This window comes from Nicotiana sylvestris, chromosome 6 (genome assembly GCF_000393655.2).
Source record: "Nicotiana sylvestris chromosome 6, ASM39365v2, whole genome shotgun sequence".
NCBI lineage: Eukaryota > Viridiplantae > Streptophyta > Magnoliopsida > Solanales > Solanaceae > Nicotiana > Nicotiana sylvestris.
In genome coordinates, this window is record NC_091062.1 from 108,331,599 (window position 1) to 108,347,130 (window position 15,532).

Consider the following 15,532-nt stretch of genomic DNA (forward strand, 5'->3'; position numbering starts at 1 on the left):
AATCATCATACAAACCTATTGGAACCGTCAAATCTTGATTCCGAGGTCATTTACTCAAAATGTTGACCGAAGTCAAACTTAGCCTTTTAAACTATCCTTAAGGAACCACGTGTTCCGATTACAACCCGAACCCTTCCAAATCCCGAACTAACCATCCCCGCAAGTCATAAAATAGTAAAAGCATGTACGAAAAATTTTATTTAGGGAAACGGGGTTTTACAAAGCAAAACGACCGGTCGAATCGTTACAGGCAAGATATGCATCTCTTCAGGAATGAAAAAAGTCGATCTACTTTTATTTGGTATTTTGGCTTAAATTTCTTGACTCCTCGATACTCAATCAAATCCTCTTTTAATGACTGAATGCTTTTTATAGTCCATATTTAATAATGCTTGAACTCTTTCTTCTGCATCAAGAAAAGAATGCCATGTTTTTATATTTAATATAACTTTAAATTTAAATATTCTCATTTAGATTTAATTATACTTTTATATGAATGACATGACATGTTTAAAATTATAAGATTCAACAAATATATTCATATATTATACGCACATTGAGTTTAAGATCATCATATTCAAAAGTTTTATTTAATTTCTTTAAGTTTATATCAAACACATTAATGAACGAGAGTGAATATTATATTGTTAATCTAGTTAAATTTCGTATATATTATTTTCTAGATAGCAAATCATACCAAATTAAAGAAAAATCAATTTATCAATAATTGAATCATTTGAGCTAATTTTTCGATGTGAAACGACCATTTGTTTTAGCACGACCATCTCTCCTAAGTGGAAATTAACACGAGCCAAATTAAAAACCGACATCTATATAACAAGTATATATAAAATCAAGTAAATCAAGTGTGACACATCGCCAGTTCCTAGTCACATTACGCAACTAAAATAAAAAAAAATCGCAACTCTCAAAGTATCACCGCTCCAAAATTCTCATGGACCTCAACACCAAAACGACACGTGTAACGTCTTCTTCCCACACTCTTCTTATAAATATTCCTCCACCATCTCCGAACTCCTCAGAAACCCTCATCATCGGACTCTCCTCTCTCTCCGACCAATAATCATAGAAGAAGACAGTCATCTGATTATTTTAAACACTAGATCTTCTTAATAACATCTCCATCTCCGATTTCAAGGTAATTTTTTCTGATTCAAAAACACATTATTGTAGTTTTTTTTTCCTGTATTTTTTGTATTCTTTTTGTGTTTTCTGATTGGAAGTGGTGTTTTTTGTTTTTGAAAATGAATAGATGGTGTCGGATGCAAGTAAGAAGAGAGAGGCGCAGAAGAAGGCAGCCGCAGCTGCCAAGAGAAGTGGCAAGTCTAAGGCGGCGGCGATGAAAGCGGCGGCGGCTGCAACAGCTTCTCCGGCGGAGAGCAACAGTGTGGATGATTTAACGAATGGTGTAGGGGAAATTCATTTATCTGATCGGACTTGTACCGGTGTTTTGTGTTCACATCCACTTTCCAGAGATATTCGGGTTAGTTTCTTTTGATCTATTTATTTATTTATTTATTTCTGGAATTAAGGTCCAAATTCGTAATTGTACTTTTGAGTTTTCGCTCTTCGATATGTTACTCTGTAAGAACCGAAAAATCTTATTTTGATTAATTAATTAGTATTATTGTTTGTAGTGGTAGCAGTGTTGTCATAGGGGAAAAGCTCATAATGGTAGAAAATGTAACTATAACACAGACATTTATATGGTTTAGGAATTGAAAGTAATCCAAAATAATAAAAGTTGGGGAGCTGAAAATATATGAAGTAGGAACCATTTCAATCAATTTCTGAAAATAAGATGCTATCGTTCTCTCTATCCAAGTTGTTTGGTCCTATTATCATCTTATTTGGTGAGTCAAAAAATAAATTTCTTTCACTGCGAGGTTACAAAAACAAATTAATCATTTCAAATATAAATAAGTTTACTTTGTCATTCTTTTATATAGTTTCTTGTATCTTGACATTATTTAGAAATGGCGAAATACATAAATAGCCCCTCCAAGTTGTCCACAATGGTCATTTGAACACCTCAACTGACCTATTTATCAAGTAGACACCTCAAATTATTTTTCAGTGTATCTCTTAAACCCTTCAAAGTGACATGGCAAAATGTGTGTACTACACTCGCGTTGCAGCAAGTGAAGCTTTCAAAATTGTATTTATTTCTTTTCTTTTTTTAATTTAACTGGTGGAGCCCATTTTTCCTCACTCTTTCTTCTCCAAAATTTTCTTCCGCTATTCACTGTACCTTAACCCACCATTCTCAACACCACAACTTTACCATGATAGTGAATGTGCAAAACAATAGAAGCCATTGAAAACAGTAGAAATTCACTGCACAAGTTATTTTCATCCATTCCTCTTCAGCCAATCCCAAGAGGCAAAAAATGGTGGTGAAACAGTGGTGTCTTCAGTTGCAATTAATGGAGCTCGCCGGATTAGATTTTCCGGCAAAAATCCGTCTAGCAAATAAGGTCAACGAACAACGACGCTACTGCCACGGTTACATCGGCTACTTCTAAAACCCGACTCAGAAGCAAAAACAACAGACCCCAGAAATTCAAAATTTTGCAGCAACATGGACGATAAACACGAAGTGGTTCATGATTGTTGCCGGCGGTCATGGCTGTTGCCGGCGTCCATGGCTATTACCGGCGTCAGTGGCTGTTTGGAAACGGCTGAAGGCACTTCGAGGAGCAAAGGGCCGTTTGGACAGAAGCAGTGGCCGCCTTGGAGAGGAGGTTGGACGACTGGAATTCTTAGGGGGATTAGGGTCTGCTCTTGGTTGAAGAAGAAGAGGGGGCGGCTGGGAGGGGTCTAGGTCTCTAGGGTTTATTTATTATTATTGCTTTTTTTGTTTTGTTTTATAATAGGTGGCAAATTTTTTAATTAAAATTACACATGACATTTTCTCATTTGTTCGTTTGACATGAATCCGAGAGTGTATTTCATGCGAGGTGGGTTGATGAGGTCGGGTGTTTAATTGACCTGCTTTATTGAAGGCTTGAAGTGTCCAACTGAAAATGGGGTCAGTTGAGGTGTCTGACTGACCGTTGAGGACAACTTGAAGGGGCCGTTTATGTATTTCGCCTTTAGAAATAGATGGATGTACAAATTCATGCCCAAAAATAGATGGGTTGATTCTTTTCTTTTGGACGAGGAAGTAGGTTTTATTATTTCTTTTTATTTTGGATCTAGTTACTTGTTTTCTTATACTACAAGATTTCTAACTTTTTTCTTGATCAATAACACACTTAATGGTTGCTGAACAATTAAATATCACTTGCCAGTTCTATATTCTTTAATGCCAGAGGAGTGTATATGACTGTTAAGCGCTGCCAAGCTCTATAGCTTGTCGCTGGTTGAGAGGGCCCCTAAGAGGATGTTAAAATTGTTGCAAGAGGGAGTTAAAATTGTTCACACATCTCTCTTTTAGTAAGGAAAAGAGGAAATGTGTTGTTTTGGATAAATGTTACTTGAATATCAATTAAAAATAAAGACTTTGATTCTGCCTGTAAATGTAGGGTGTGCGCGAAAAGAGGAAATGTGCTGTTTTGGATAAATGTTACTTGAATGTCAATTAAAAATAAAGACTTTGATTCTGCCTGTAAATGTAGGGTGTGCGCGAAAAGAGGAAATGTGTTGTTTTGGATAAATGTTACTTGAATATCAATAAAAAATAAAGACTTTGATTCTGCCTGTAAATGTAGGGTGTGCGCTTGCTCCTTTCTTTCTAATTTCAATTTGGTTTCTGTTGCTTCTGCTTTTCCGGACTCCTAATTGATTGCTTCAAGTTAACACTTAAATTTTGAGAAATTGTCATATTACTGCCAATCAGAAATTATGTTACTGCCAATCAGAAATTATCTTTAGTATTTGAGTAATAAATCTAAAAAGTGTTTTTGAACAAAAAACGAAGTGCAAGACTGGCCAAAATACCCAAAAATCTTAAAACAACCAAACTGAATTATGAACACACCAATGCCTGGTCATGATGTTTTTGCAATACATTCTTTTAATGCTTAATGAATGGAACTCTTGGTTCTACTCTTCAAGAGATGACTGAAAGATTTAGTGATTGATGTGGCTTTGTTGCAAGATTGAGAAATTAATATCAAGTAAAGAACAGTATATTTGCTCAATGATGCTCTCTGGTTTTGTGTGTACGGAGTTTGTATCCATTTTTGTTAATCATGACAACTTGCCCATTCATAGACCTTATGGTGTCTTGTGACAGGGACATCTTTTTTTTTTTAAAAAAAAAAAAAAATTTCATGGTTTTGTGTCCTGTCGTTGTACGTCACTGCAAGCTTGTGACATTTATGAGGCTTTGATTGTTTGTTTCCTTGATTCCCTTTGCATTCGAACAGTCACTTTACTTGGGTGTTATTGAAGAGTGTGATATTCCGACTATTGGTACATCAATCAGTCAATAGCTGAAGCTATCCCATATTTACTTAGAATGGTCTTGATTGGTGAAGTTGCATATAGCTGTCATTACTCATGAACAAGAAGCATACATATTTATGTTTTTGGACTAACTATGACTAAGAAAAAAAATTATTACCTACAGGGAGTTCTCTCTTTCATGCAATGACCTAAATTTTTTTATTTATTCTGATACTCTTTGTTTGCAGATAGAATCTTTATCACTTACTTTCCATGGGCATGATTTAATAGTTGATTCTGAACTGGAGCTCAACTATGGAAGGTACGGTTAATCATCTCTTTGTATGGCTGTTTCTCAGTAGAGCTGATAGCTGATGGTCAAATTCTATGATCTTAATTTCACAGACGATACGGTTTGCTTGGGCTTAATGGCTGTGGAAAGTCTACTCTTCTTGCTGCTATAGGATGTCGTGAACTTCCCATCCCAGATCATATGGATATCTTTCATCTAACACGTGAGATTGAAGCCTCTGACATGTCCTCACTTCAAGCTGTTATTAGTTGCGATGAAGAGAGGTTGAGATTGGAGAAAGAAGTTGAAGTCCTGGCTGCACAGGTATTGTGCCATGAGTAATATATTACATTCCATTCCATCGGCTTGATCTTTTTTTTTTGGGCAAATGTGATGATTTGTTTTATGTCTATCTTTAGGATGATGGTGGCGGAGAGCAACTTGAACGAATCTATGAGCGTTTGGAAGCTTTGGATGCATCAACCGCTGAGAAGCGTGCAGCTGAGATCTTGTTTGGTCTTGGATTTACCAAGCAAATGCAAGAAAAGAAAACACGAGATTTTTCTGGTGGATGGAGGATGAGGATTGCTCTTGCTCGGGCCCTGTTTATGAATCCGACCATTTTGTTGCTTGATGAACCCACAAATCATCTTGGTAATCTTCTGATGCATTTTCATAGTATATCAGATAGTTGCGACATTATTGGTTTTTTGAGTATCTGGACATAGTTAATTTTCTTTCAGGAAGAATACATACTATGAAAACAGATATTGCAGATTTTATATGGGACCTTAAATATTAATTTCGCACTCTTGTTACAGCATTTTTCCTGGTGTTTTTTTTGTTTCCCTCTGCTAAGTAGTTAGGTGAAGTTCATCTTAACTGAAAGGAAATACAGAGATATTATAGTATCTTCTTGTTTTTATTGCACATGGATCTAATGAAGGTGTGCTAGATTCTTCATTTACTGATTTTTAGATTTCACATGCTTATGATCATTTTCTCCTGAATGCAGACCTAGAGGCTTGCGTGTGGTTAGAAGAAACCCTGAAGAAGTTTGACCGCATTCTGGTTGTTGTTTCACACTCACAAGATTTTCTAAATGGTGTGTGCACTAACATCATCCATATGCAAAATAAGAAGTTGAAGCTCTATACGGGTAATTATGATCAATATGTCCAAACCCGTGAGGAGCTGGAAGAGAATCAGATGAAACAGTACAGATGGGAGCAGGAGCAGATTGCTTCGATGAAGGAATACATTGCTCGTTTTGGACATGGATCAGCCAAACTAGCCCGTCAAGCACAAAGCAAAGAGAAAACACTGGCTAAGATGGAGCGTGGAGGGCTAACAGAGAAGGTGGTGAAGGACAAGGTCCTGGTCTTCCGGTTTCCTGATGTTGGCAAACTCCCCCCTCCTGTTCTGCAGTTTGTGGAAGTGACATTTGGCTACACACCTGATAATCTTATTTACAAGAGCCTTGATTTTGGTGTAGACCTTGATTCAAGGGTAGCACTGGTGGGACCTAACGGAGCTGGAAAGAGCACGCTGCTTAAGCTGATGACAGGGGATTTAGTTCCCCTTGATGGCATGGTTAGGCGGCATAATCACCTGCGGATTGCACAGTTCCACCAGCATTTGGCTGAGAAGCTTGACATGGAAATGTCTGCTCTCCAATATATGATAAAAGAGTATCCTGGGAATGAGGAGGAGAAGATGAGAGCAGCAATTGGGAGGTTTGGTCTTACTGGTAAAGCTCAAGTAATGCCTATGAAGAACTTGTCAGACGGTCAACGAAGCAGGGTGATATTCGGGTGGTTAGCTTTTAGGCAACCTCACATGCTGCTGTTGGATGAGCCGACCAACCATCTTGATATTGAGACTATTGACTCACTTGCCGAGGCTTTGAATGAATGGGATGGTGGCATGGTTCTTGTTAGTCATGATTTCAGGCTCATAAACCAGGTTGCCCACGAGATATGGGTATGTGAAAATCAAACTGTGACACGGTGGGAGGGTGACATTATGGACTTCAAGCTACATTTGAAGTTGAGGGCCGGATTAGGTGATTAAAGCAGACATTCCAAAGTTTTGGGTATTACTAGCAAGTGAAATATGGCTGCTTCTCCTGGCTAATAGTGTAGTCTGAAGAGAAATTGGTCAACATCAGCAGCTAGCAACGTTAGTGACACCATGCCAGCTGAATACCTTAGAGAGGAAGCGATCGTGGTCACCGTATGACTGGACTGGCTGATGTTTAGCTTGGTGCAATATTTTTGTTGTCCAAATCATTCTGGCCTTTCTCCAATATCAAAAGTCATTAACCGGGAGGAGAAATAGCAGCCAAATTGATGCCTTACATTAAACATGACCTTGTTTTGTTATCTACGTTATATCATAGATATATTGTACTTCAGATTTTGGAACTTTACTACTATTATGATCTATGAATTTACCTTTTTATTTTAAGTGCACTTTATATGCTTGCCAGATATGTCTTCAAGATGGTCTTTTTGACGTAAACCGAGTGGTGCTTGACTGTTTTACCTGCAAAGATACTTTGTCATAGTTTTTAGTAGCCTGCTGAATAGGAACTCCATTTTTGTAGTATTTACGCTTTAGGTGACATCGCACTCACTGCTGGAGCTCTATGTCCGCCACAATAGAAGCTGTTATATTGACCTAGTCATAAACATTACTGGTAATTATATCTTCTTATAATCGAATATTGAAACTAATACAATTCCTGTGTATTTTGTACTTGGGAAGAATGAAAGATTGCGTGAGAAGGACTCATGTAGCTTTCATTGCAAAATGACAAGCTAAAACTCCGTTTTCTGATTAGGATTGTAAATATTACGCTGGAAAAACCAACTTCAACGATGGGCCTTAGCTCTAAGAACAAAAGAAAAAAGATTCGAAGGAGAATTAATAAAATATTTTTTTTATATTATTAGTGTAATTTAACAGGTGAGGTGATATATAACGGATTATTATAATTTTACCAAGTTACCAATTAATAATTGCCATAAGAATTTACTTGTAATACCTTAAACAATTCGTAAATGTCACATTAAAGAAAATGTATTTGAAATTTTCAAAATAATAATAATATCATAAAATAGGAAAGAACTAAATTTTCATAATGTGATGGAACAACATAATATGCTGGAAGTTTGTACGCAAGATCTTCATAGTCCAACATATTATGCTGGAAGTTTGTACGCAAGATCTTCATAGTCCAACATATTATGCTGGAATTTTCTGTGTGTTGGAGTTCCAGCATAAGAGTTCCATAATCCAGCATATTATGCTAGAACTTTCGTTGTTTCAACAAAATATTGACTATTTTTTAATGACTTTGCAAACATTTGGTATTTTTATTACTAGTCGGAAAATTGGCTAACCCACACTATTTTTCGCAATAATTTGCCAATTTCTATCTTTTCCCTTTAGATCTAGTCACTGTCATTCTCAAAATTTTAAGTAGTCATGTTTTTAATCGAGTCTTCGGTGACGACTCATCTCCCACAAATTCTCTCCTTCTTCTCCTCCTCGTTCTTCTCCTCCTACCCTCACCTATTTCTCCTACGAGTTTTTCTTAAGTGTCTTCGTTTATTATTTCATTACTTAGCATAAGAACTTCACATTTTATTTTTTCTCGACTGACTATCAATTACCCAATCGCTGACAATGTCAAATCATCAATTAGTCGGAGCTAAAAAATAGATGTCTAAAATGAAAATGAAGTCAAATATAAGGGTCACAGTCGTAGGAGCAATTACTGTTTTAAAAGTAAAGGAATGGGGTTGTGAACAACCAGAAACATAAGTGGATCCCGCAAGCTTATTTTTGAGGAAAAAATGTTTGGCCAAGCTTTTGGAAGGAAAAAAAGTTCTTTTGAGGAGAAACAGAAGCAGTTTTGGAGAAGCAGAAAAAAATAGTTTCTCTCCAAAAGTACTTTTTTGAGAAGCACTTTTGAGAAAAATACACTTAGAATCAGTTTTTTAAAGCTTGGCCAAACACTAATTGCTGCTGAAAAGTGTTTTTCAAACTAATTAGCCAAACACAAACTGCTTCTCACCAAAAGTACTTTTGAAAGAAAGCATTTCTCCTGATTTTTGCAGCTTGGCCAAACGGGCGATTAAGCAGCCAAGTCTGCCACATTAAATGAGAAGGGATTATTCAGTTTTCAAATAAAAAATTTCTCATTCACACTCCTCTCCATAAAAGCAACTCAATAGCCTGTGGAGGATGGCCCTAACTTTGCCTAACATCACAATAATTGAAAATTTGGGCATTATATACATGAAGGGGATTAAGGTGGGAAGAGAGGGGGAAAAACGATATTTATTTATATAAAAGAGAAAAGCATAGGGGAGATAATTCTTGTCAACGTATCTTAATTGGTCTGCGTATCAATTTCTCAACTTGTATGAATCCATTCTTGTTCAAATTAATGTGACGAGTAGGGGTGTACAACGGAAACCGACAAACCGTACCAATTCAATAATCCGAGTTAAATCGAGAAAAAAAAATCCGACTATGGTTTAGTTTGATTTGATTTGGTGTTGGAAAAAAATCCGACCATAATTGGTCTGGTTTGGTTTTAACTAAAGAAAGTCAAACCGAAACCAAACCAACCCGACATTACATATATAGAAATTTTAGATTTATTTAATATATAAATATACTTATTGTGATATAATTTATAAATATTTCTTAAACTTTTTCATAATTTTAGAGAAAATGCATAATTACCCCCTGACTTATACCCGTATTCCCAACTACACACTTTTTCTTTGCGGGAATCTTATTACAACCCTAAACTTATTTTAAATGGAATTATTTGCACCCTCAACGCTGACGTGGCAGAGTATGTGTATTTCACTCTCCCAAAGGAGAGGGAGAGTGAAAAGCAAGAAAAAATGATTTTCAGATTCTTTTTTATTCTTTTTTACCATTTTTTCTTACTTTTTTTCCTTTTCCTTTTCCTTTTTCTTTGCCTTTTTTCTTTTAGTTTTTTTTTTTCCGTTTCTTCTCTAATTCAGGCGGATATTCATTCACCAACGACTTTGTCTAACCGTTTTTCTTCCATTTTTTCTTTCCACACACAAATTAAACTCTCAAAAAGATCATAAGCAAAGTAAAATACACTCAGATTTGGGGAAAAAAACTCATCATATAAAACAAAACACACTTAGATCGGGATAAAAATCTGTCGCCGAGAAAAAAAATCGCCGAAAAAATGATGTTTGTGAAATTCCGACGACCATCATTTTATGTCGTCGATGACCAAAACAAAAATAAAGAGAATGAAATAACCAAAAAAACTGAAATAATAAGAAATAAGAAAAAAGGATAAGAAAAAGAAGAAAGAATAAAAAAAGTACTAAAAATACATGTGGGGGCGCGTGTAGCTCATCACTTGCCAAGAGTTTGGTTGTCAGCGTTAAGGGTGCAAATAATTCCATTTAAAATAAGTTTATGGGGGTAATAGGATTTCCGCAAAGAAAAAATGTGTAGTTGAAAATTCGGGTATAGGTCAGGGGGTACTTATGCATTTTTCCATAATTTTATCTTTTTAAGATATTATTTCAAGGTTGGACTTAGAACTTTTGAATGTTCCAATAAGTTTATAGCCATTAATATTAGCAACTTAAATAATGCTAACAAAAGCCCAAACCAAAATCAAATCAATACTAATGCTAACAAAAGACATTCAATTCAATAATACGAACAACAATGTATTGCATATCTATTTTTTGTTTTGCAATAATTTAGATAAAAATGCATAGCCTATTTTCTTTAGCATAACCTATGCATGACTTAGTACTTTTAGATTGTGTTTATTTTTATTATGACTTTTTAATTAGCAATATTTATATTACATAATTTTATTGTCTTTATTGTTGAATATTTTAGGATAACGCCATGACACATCTCATATTATGTATTATTTTTTTGAAAAATACCTTATATAGTTGTATCTTACTAGGATTAAAGAAATATTTTGAGCACAAGTTATATGTTTTGTGCTATGAAGATTTTACCGAAAAAACCCTGAAAAAACCCAAAAAACCCGAAAACCCGAGATTGAAAACCCCCGAGTTTTATTGGTTTGGTTTGGTCTTTAGATTTAATAACCCGACCCAATTAGTTTAGTTTGGTAATTGCAAAATTCGAACCAACCCGACCTATGTACACCCCTAGTCACGAGAATAGATTTGTCTATTTTCACAAAAAAAAAATGGCTGGACTTTGAAAAACAAAAAATGAAACATTAAGAAACTACAAAATACACTCTCCGTTCACTTTTACTTGTCCACTATGATTTTTGCACACCCTTTAAAAAATAATAAATGAAGTACATAATTTACCACAATACCCAAATTGGCTGATGCGTATTTTTAACGAAAAAGGGTTAAAAATGCCCCTAAACTATTGGAAAATGTTTAAAAATATTCTTCATCCACCTATTGGGCTAAAAATACCCCTCCATCCACCTTTTTGGTTCACTTATGTCATTTGACCGTTAGGTCAATGGTGAATTAAAAATAATAATTATTTAAAATCCACGTGGCAATTTCTTATTGGTCGAAATTAAAATATCTAACCTATTAGAAAGACCCACCTATATCTACCCGTTTTTGAACTAATCCGCCCCAAACGCTAACCCGACCTGAATAAAAAGTTCAACTAAAAAAACGCCCCAAATGCTTACTTGCCAATCTCTGCCATGTTAGATGACTGTATGAGAGAGTACGTGGAATGGGTGAATAGCAAGACAAGTTGCAAAATGATAAATGTAAAGAACATCACAATATATTTATATATGTTCGGCTCAAATGTTGTGGTTTTTGCACTTGTCGAAGCCATGGCGATATTTTGACTCACTCACCACCAACGTTTCAACAGCACAAGCACTCTCCTGTTCACCCTTTACTCCTTGAGATAACAAATAGCTCTAACAAGTGTGCATAGAATGTAAAGCTCTAAAACATCTAACCTTCTCCTTCTTCTTGTATTAATAGGTTAGATGTTTTAATTTCGATCAATAAGAAGTTGTCACATGAAATTTAAATAATAATTATTCTTAATTCATCATTAACCTAACGGTCAAAAGGCATATTTGAGAAATGATTTGAAATGAGTAATTAATACCGTATATATGATAGGAAAAAGAAAATTATCTTCTTTTAATATGCTAAAAGTAACAAGTAAACTGAAAATTTATTTTTAAAATACTAGATAAGTAAAAGTGAACGAAAGAAGTACGAGACAAAATGCAATATTATGGCTGGATTTAATTCTAAGGTGCTTCATGTCCAAAGTCCAAACACAAGTTGATCAACTTCCGAATATTCTTTTTCAATTCAAATACTATTTTTTCAAATATCAACCAATTCAGGTCTAAACACCTAAGCTTCTTGTGCATCGGCCTTAAAACTTCAAATTCTATAATCTTTTGACATAATTAATTTTCCATCATCTAATATTGGAAGTATATTCATTGTTCAAATATTTTTACTCCCCACACTATTTGTTGGCTTGTACATGTACCTTGTTTCTTGATTTTCTTAACTTCTCGTACTTGTACCGATTTGTACGCTAATTATACCCCTTTTCTTTTGAATTGTATATGAATATTCATCTTATACATAGGTCACTTGTTATTAACGTATCAATGTTGCATACATTAACAGCTATTAATCTTGAATTTCTTTTGCTTCTAGATTTTACAAGTTTTCTTGCATAGAATAGTACTTCATTAATCTTAGTGATATCAAATTTGTTAATTAAGCAATTTATTCAATAATCTCTAATGATGTTTAGTTTACAATGATCTACAATATGCACTAGTTAATAGTCTATCTCTTTTACCCTTTTAAGGGGTATGCTTTTCCGCTGTATATGGTCTTCCTCGAACAAAAGGTTATATAGTGGCTCAATATATTAAAAAGACAAAAAAAAAGTGGTGGCAAAAGGAAAGGATTTCAGAATAGTGGCAATGACAAGTGAGTATAGCCAGTAAAATGAAAGTTTTTGGCTGAAAATTTTAACCATTTACAGGACTTCTGAAATTTTTTAAAGAGAAAATCTCACTTTATACCCATTAATCCTAAATTATTTACCTTTTAATGCTCAGACTCAAATTATTTATTACTCCTACCTATGGGGCCCAAATTATTTACCCTGTTTTCCCTTGCCAACCATCTTTCTTTCTTCTATCGTCCAGTTTATGTATTAGAAAACTGCTCTTTTCTTGAAATTTTATGACAGATTTTGTTTTCAAGAATTCAAAATTTATTGTACAGAAGCCCGTGACCATTAGGTGAATGGAAACCAAGCAATTCGGTTCACAGCTGTGACCATTAGAAGAATCCACACTGATCTTGGCAAATTCTTTAGAGCTTCAAACATCTCTCCAAAAAACAACAATCCTCCTTTTTTTCCTGATACCCAAGTACTCACTGTTGATGAAATCTTTTTGTGATAACCGTTTTTCATCCACAGTTGTGTAGATTCATTAGTTATTGTTCTTTGATGTGTAGATTGTACTTTTGATGCTAGTTTTTGGAGATTTATTGTACAAAGATTTAAATCCACCATTGAAGTACCTTGAAGCTTGAAACTCATAACTTGCTTTGTTTGAGTTTTTAATTATTTTGATCCGATCCTGTATGGGTTTGTTTGGAAAGTTGATTGGAGGTTGTAGCTAGAGTTTTGGTCAATTTGGTGGAGATTTTGTAGTAGATTTTAGAAATTTGGGTTGAAATATAGTTGAACCAGAGAAGAAGATGAATTTGTATTGTATACTCAAATAGTATACAAATATACCATTTTAGTATACAATTCATTCCAACTATATACCCTATTAGTATAGCTATATACTATATTGGTATCATATGCTAGTTGAATCATTTTCTGGTTGTATTAGCTCCATTTAATTGGTACAATATTTGATTTTCTTTTAATAATAGTAATACAGTACAATATCTTGAAATACCTTATTATATTAATATGTGGTACACTATTTTTTTTATTTTTCTCTTTATGCATGTGTGTTATGTAATAGTAGTATAGTCATATAGTTGCCGGGAATTAACTAGTAAATATACCATGTTGGTATAATTATATGCCATATTGGTATCATATGGTAATTGAACATTGTTTTGGTTGTTTTAGCTGCATTTTAAGTGAATTCTATTATGAAATTATTTATATGAACATGAGTTGCAATGCTAGAATTTTTGTGTGCCGATGGACATAAATTATGTGTATTATGTAATAGTTTTTATAGTTATAGGCAATTGTTGGAACAACCCCATACAACTATATACCCTCTTAGTATACAAAATGAGCAAGTTGTTTTGCGAATATTTAGCTTGCAATACGAGCATGTAATTTTCTCATACTTTTATTGCATCTTTTAATGTTTTGGTACAGCAGTATAGTCGTAGATAGTTGTAGCAATATTCTAGAGAAATCACATGCGCTGTTGGTATATATATATATATATATATATATATATATATATATATATATATATACACACACACACACCATATTGGTATCACATGGTACTAGAAGTTTTTTTTGCTACTTATACTTTTGTTGCATTTTTTAATATTTTATTGTCATTTTTATTCTAACTAGTATATATGGAGATTTGGTTGCCGTAGATTATGTTTTCTTGCTCTATAACTGGTTGTATTACTGCTAATGGTAGAGTGTGTACTGATATTTATAGGGAAGTAGATCAAGGTTTGCATAACAATCACGTGTTGATTCTTAGAATATGATTATGTAATTTATGGTGCTTAGCAGCAATCAATGTGATGTTCAGTGAATTAGATCAAGTGACAACTAATATTATTTTAGTTTAATAATTGAATTTAATAAATGAGAAATAAAAAAAAACAGAAGGTCTATTGTACAAGTTATATTAAAAAAAGGTGAACAAATATTTACTATATCAGTTATTTTTTCTTATTGTATAAAAAAATAGTGAAAACGATAAATGAAATTAGATTATGAAGAGAAAAAGAATAAAAAAAAAAGTTAAATGAAATTAGAAAAGGAAAAAATAAAAAATAAGAAGAAACCGAGAAAAAAGAAAAGGAGAAAAGAAAAAAAGAAGAAGAAAAGAAGCATAGAAATAAAAAAGGAATTGGAGAATAAAGGAAAAATTCCCCACAAAAATTATTATGGGTAGAAAATATAATTAGTTTATGGGTAGAAAAACAAATGTGTAGGCAATAAATATTTTTGTTTTTGTGGGTAACTGTGTCAAAACCCCTTTTTTTAAATGTTGAAAGTTCAAATAAGTCGATCATCTAGCTTTTGGGTACAATCAATTTTTATTCAAATAATCAAATAAAATAACGCTTAGATATCCACAACAAACCCTAAACCTTCCGATTCAGCATCTGCAGAATGCAGTATCATGCAATTATAATAGGCCAAATAGAACAATTTTTCTTGATTCAATCTAATTAAGAAACAACTGAATAATAGCACTATAAGGCGCTAATTATGACAAACTCATTATCTTATCATACTGAACAACAAAAGGGGTAAAAAGGATTATAGTAAAAGGAGGAGGAAATGAAAAATTAGGAAAAACCGAAAACAAATGGAGTACTAGGAAAAATGTCTTTTGTCCACTGCTAAAATCACTTTCCCCCCTTAAATCGAACTAGAATTCTTTCTCCACACTACTATTATAGCATGTACCATAATACATATTCCACATGCAGGCATGATATACAAATTCACAATCATGGCTACGATAAAGGAAAAAATTAACTGGATTAATATCCT

General features: G+C 33.9%; 1 protein-coding gene across 1 annotated transcript; it reads left to right on the forward strand.

Moving 5' to 3' along the window:
* Positions 1–832: 832 nt before the first annotated feature.
* On the forward strand, positions 833–7,174 carry LOC104224148 (ABC transporter F family member 1-like). The gene is made up of 6 exons (XM_009775732.2): positions 833–1,159; positions 1,274–1,504; positions 4,662–4,735; positions 4,819–5,029; positions 5,125–5,359; positions 5,721–7,174. The coding sequence occupies exons 2-6, from the start codon at positions 1,274–1,276 to the stop codon at positions 6,776–6,778; spliced, it is 1,809 nt and encodes a 602-aa protein (XP_009774034.1). The 5' UTR covers positions 833–1,159; the 3' UTR covers positions 6,779–7,174.
* The last annotated feature ends 8,358 nt before the right edge of the window (positions 7,175–15,532 follow it).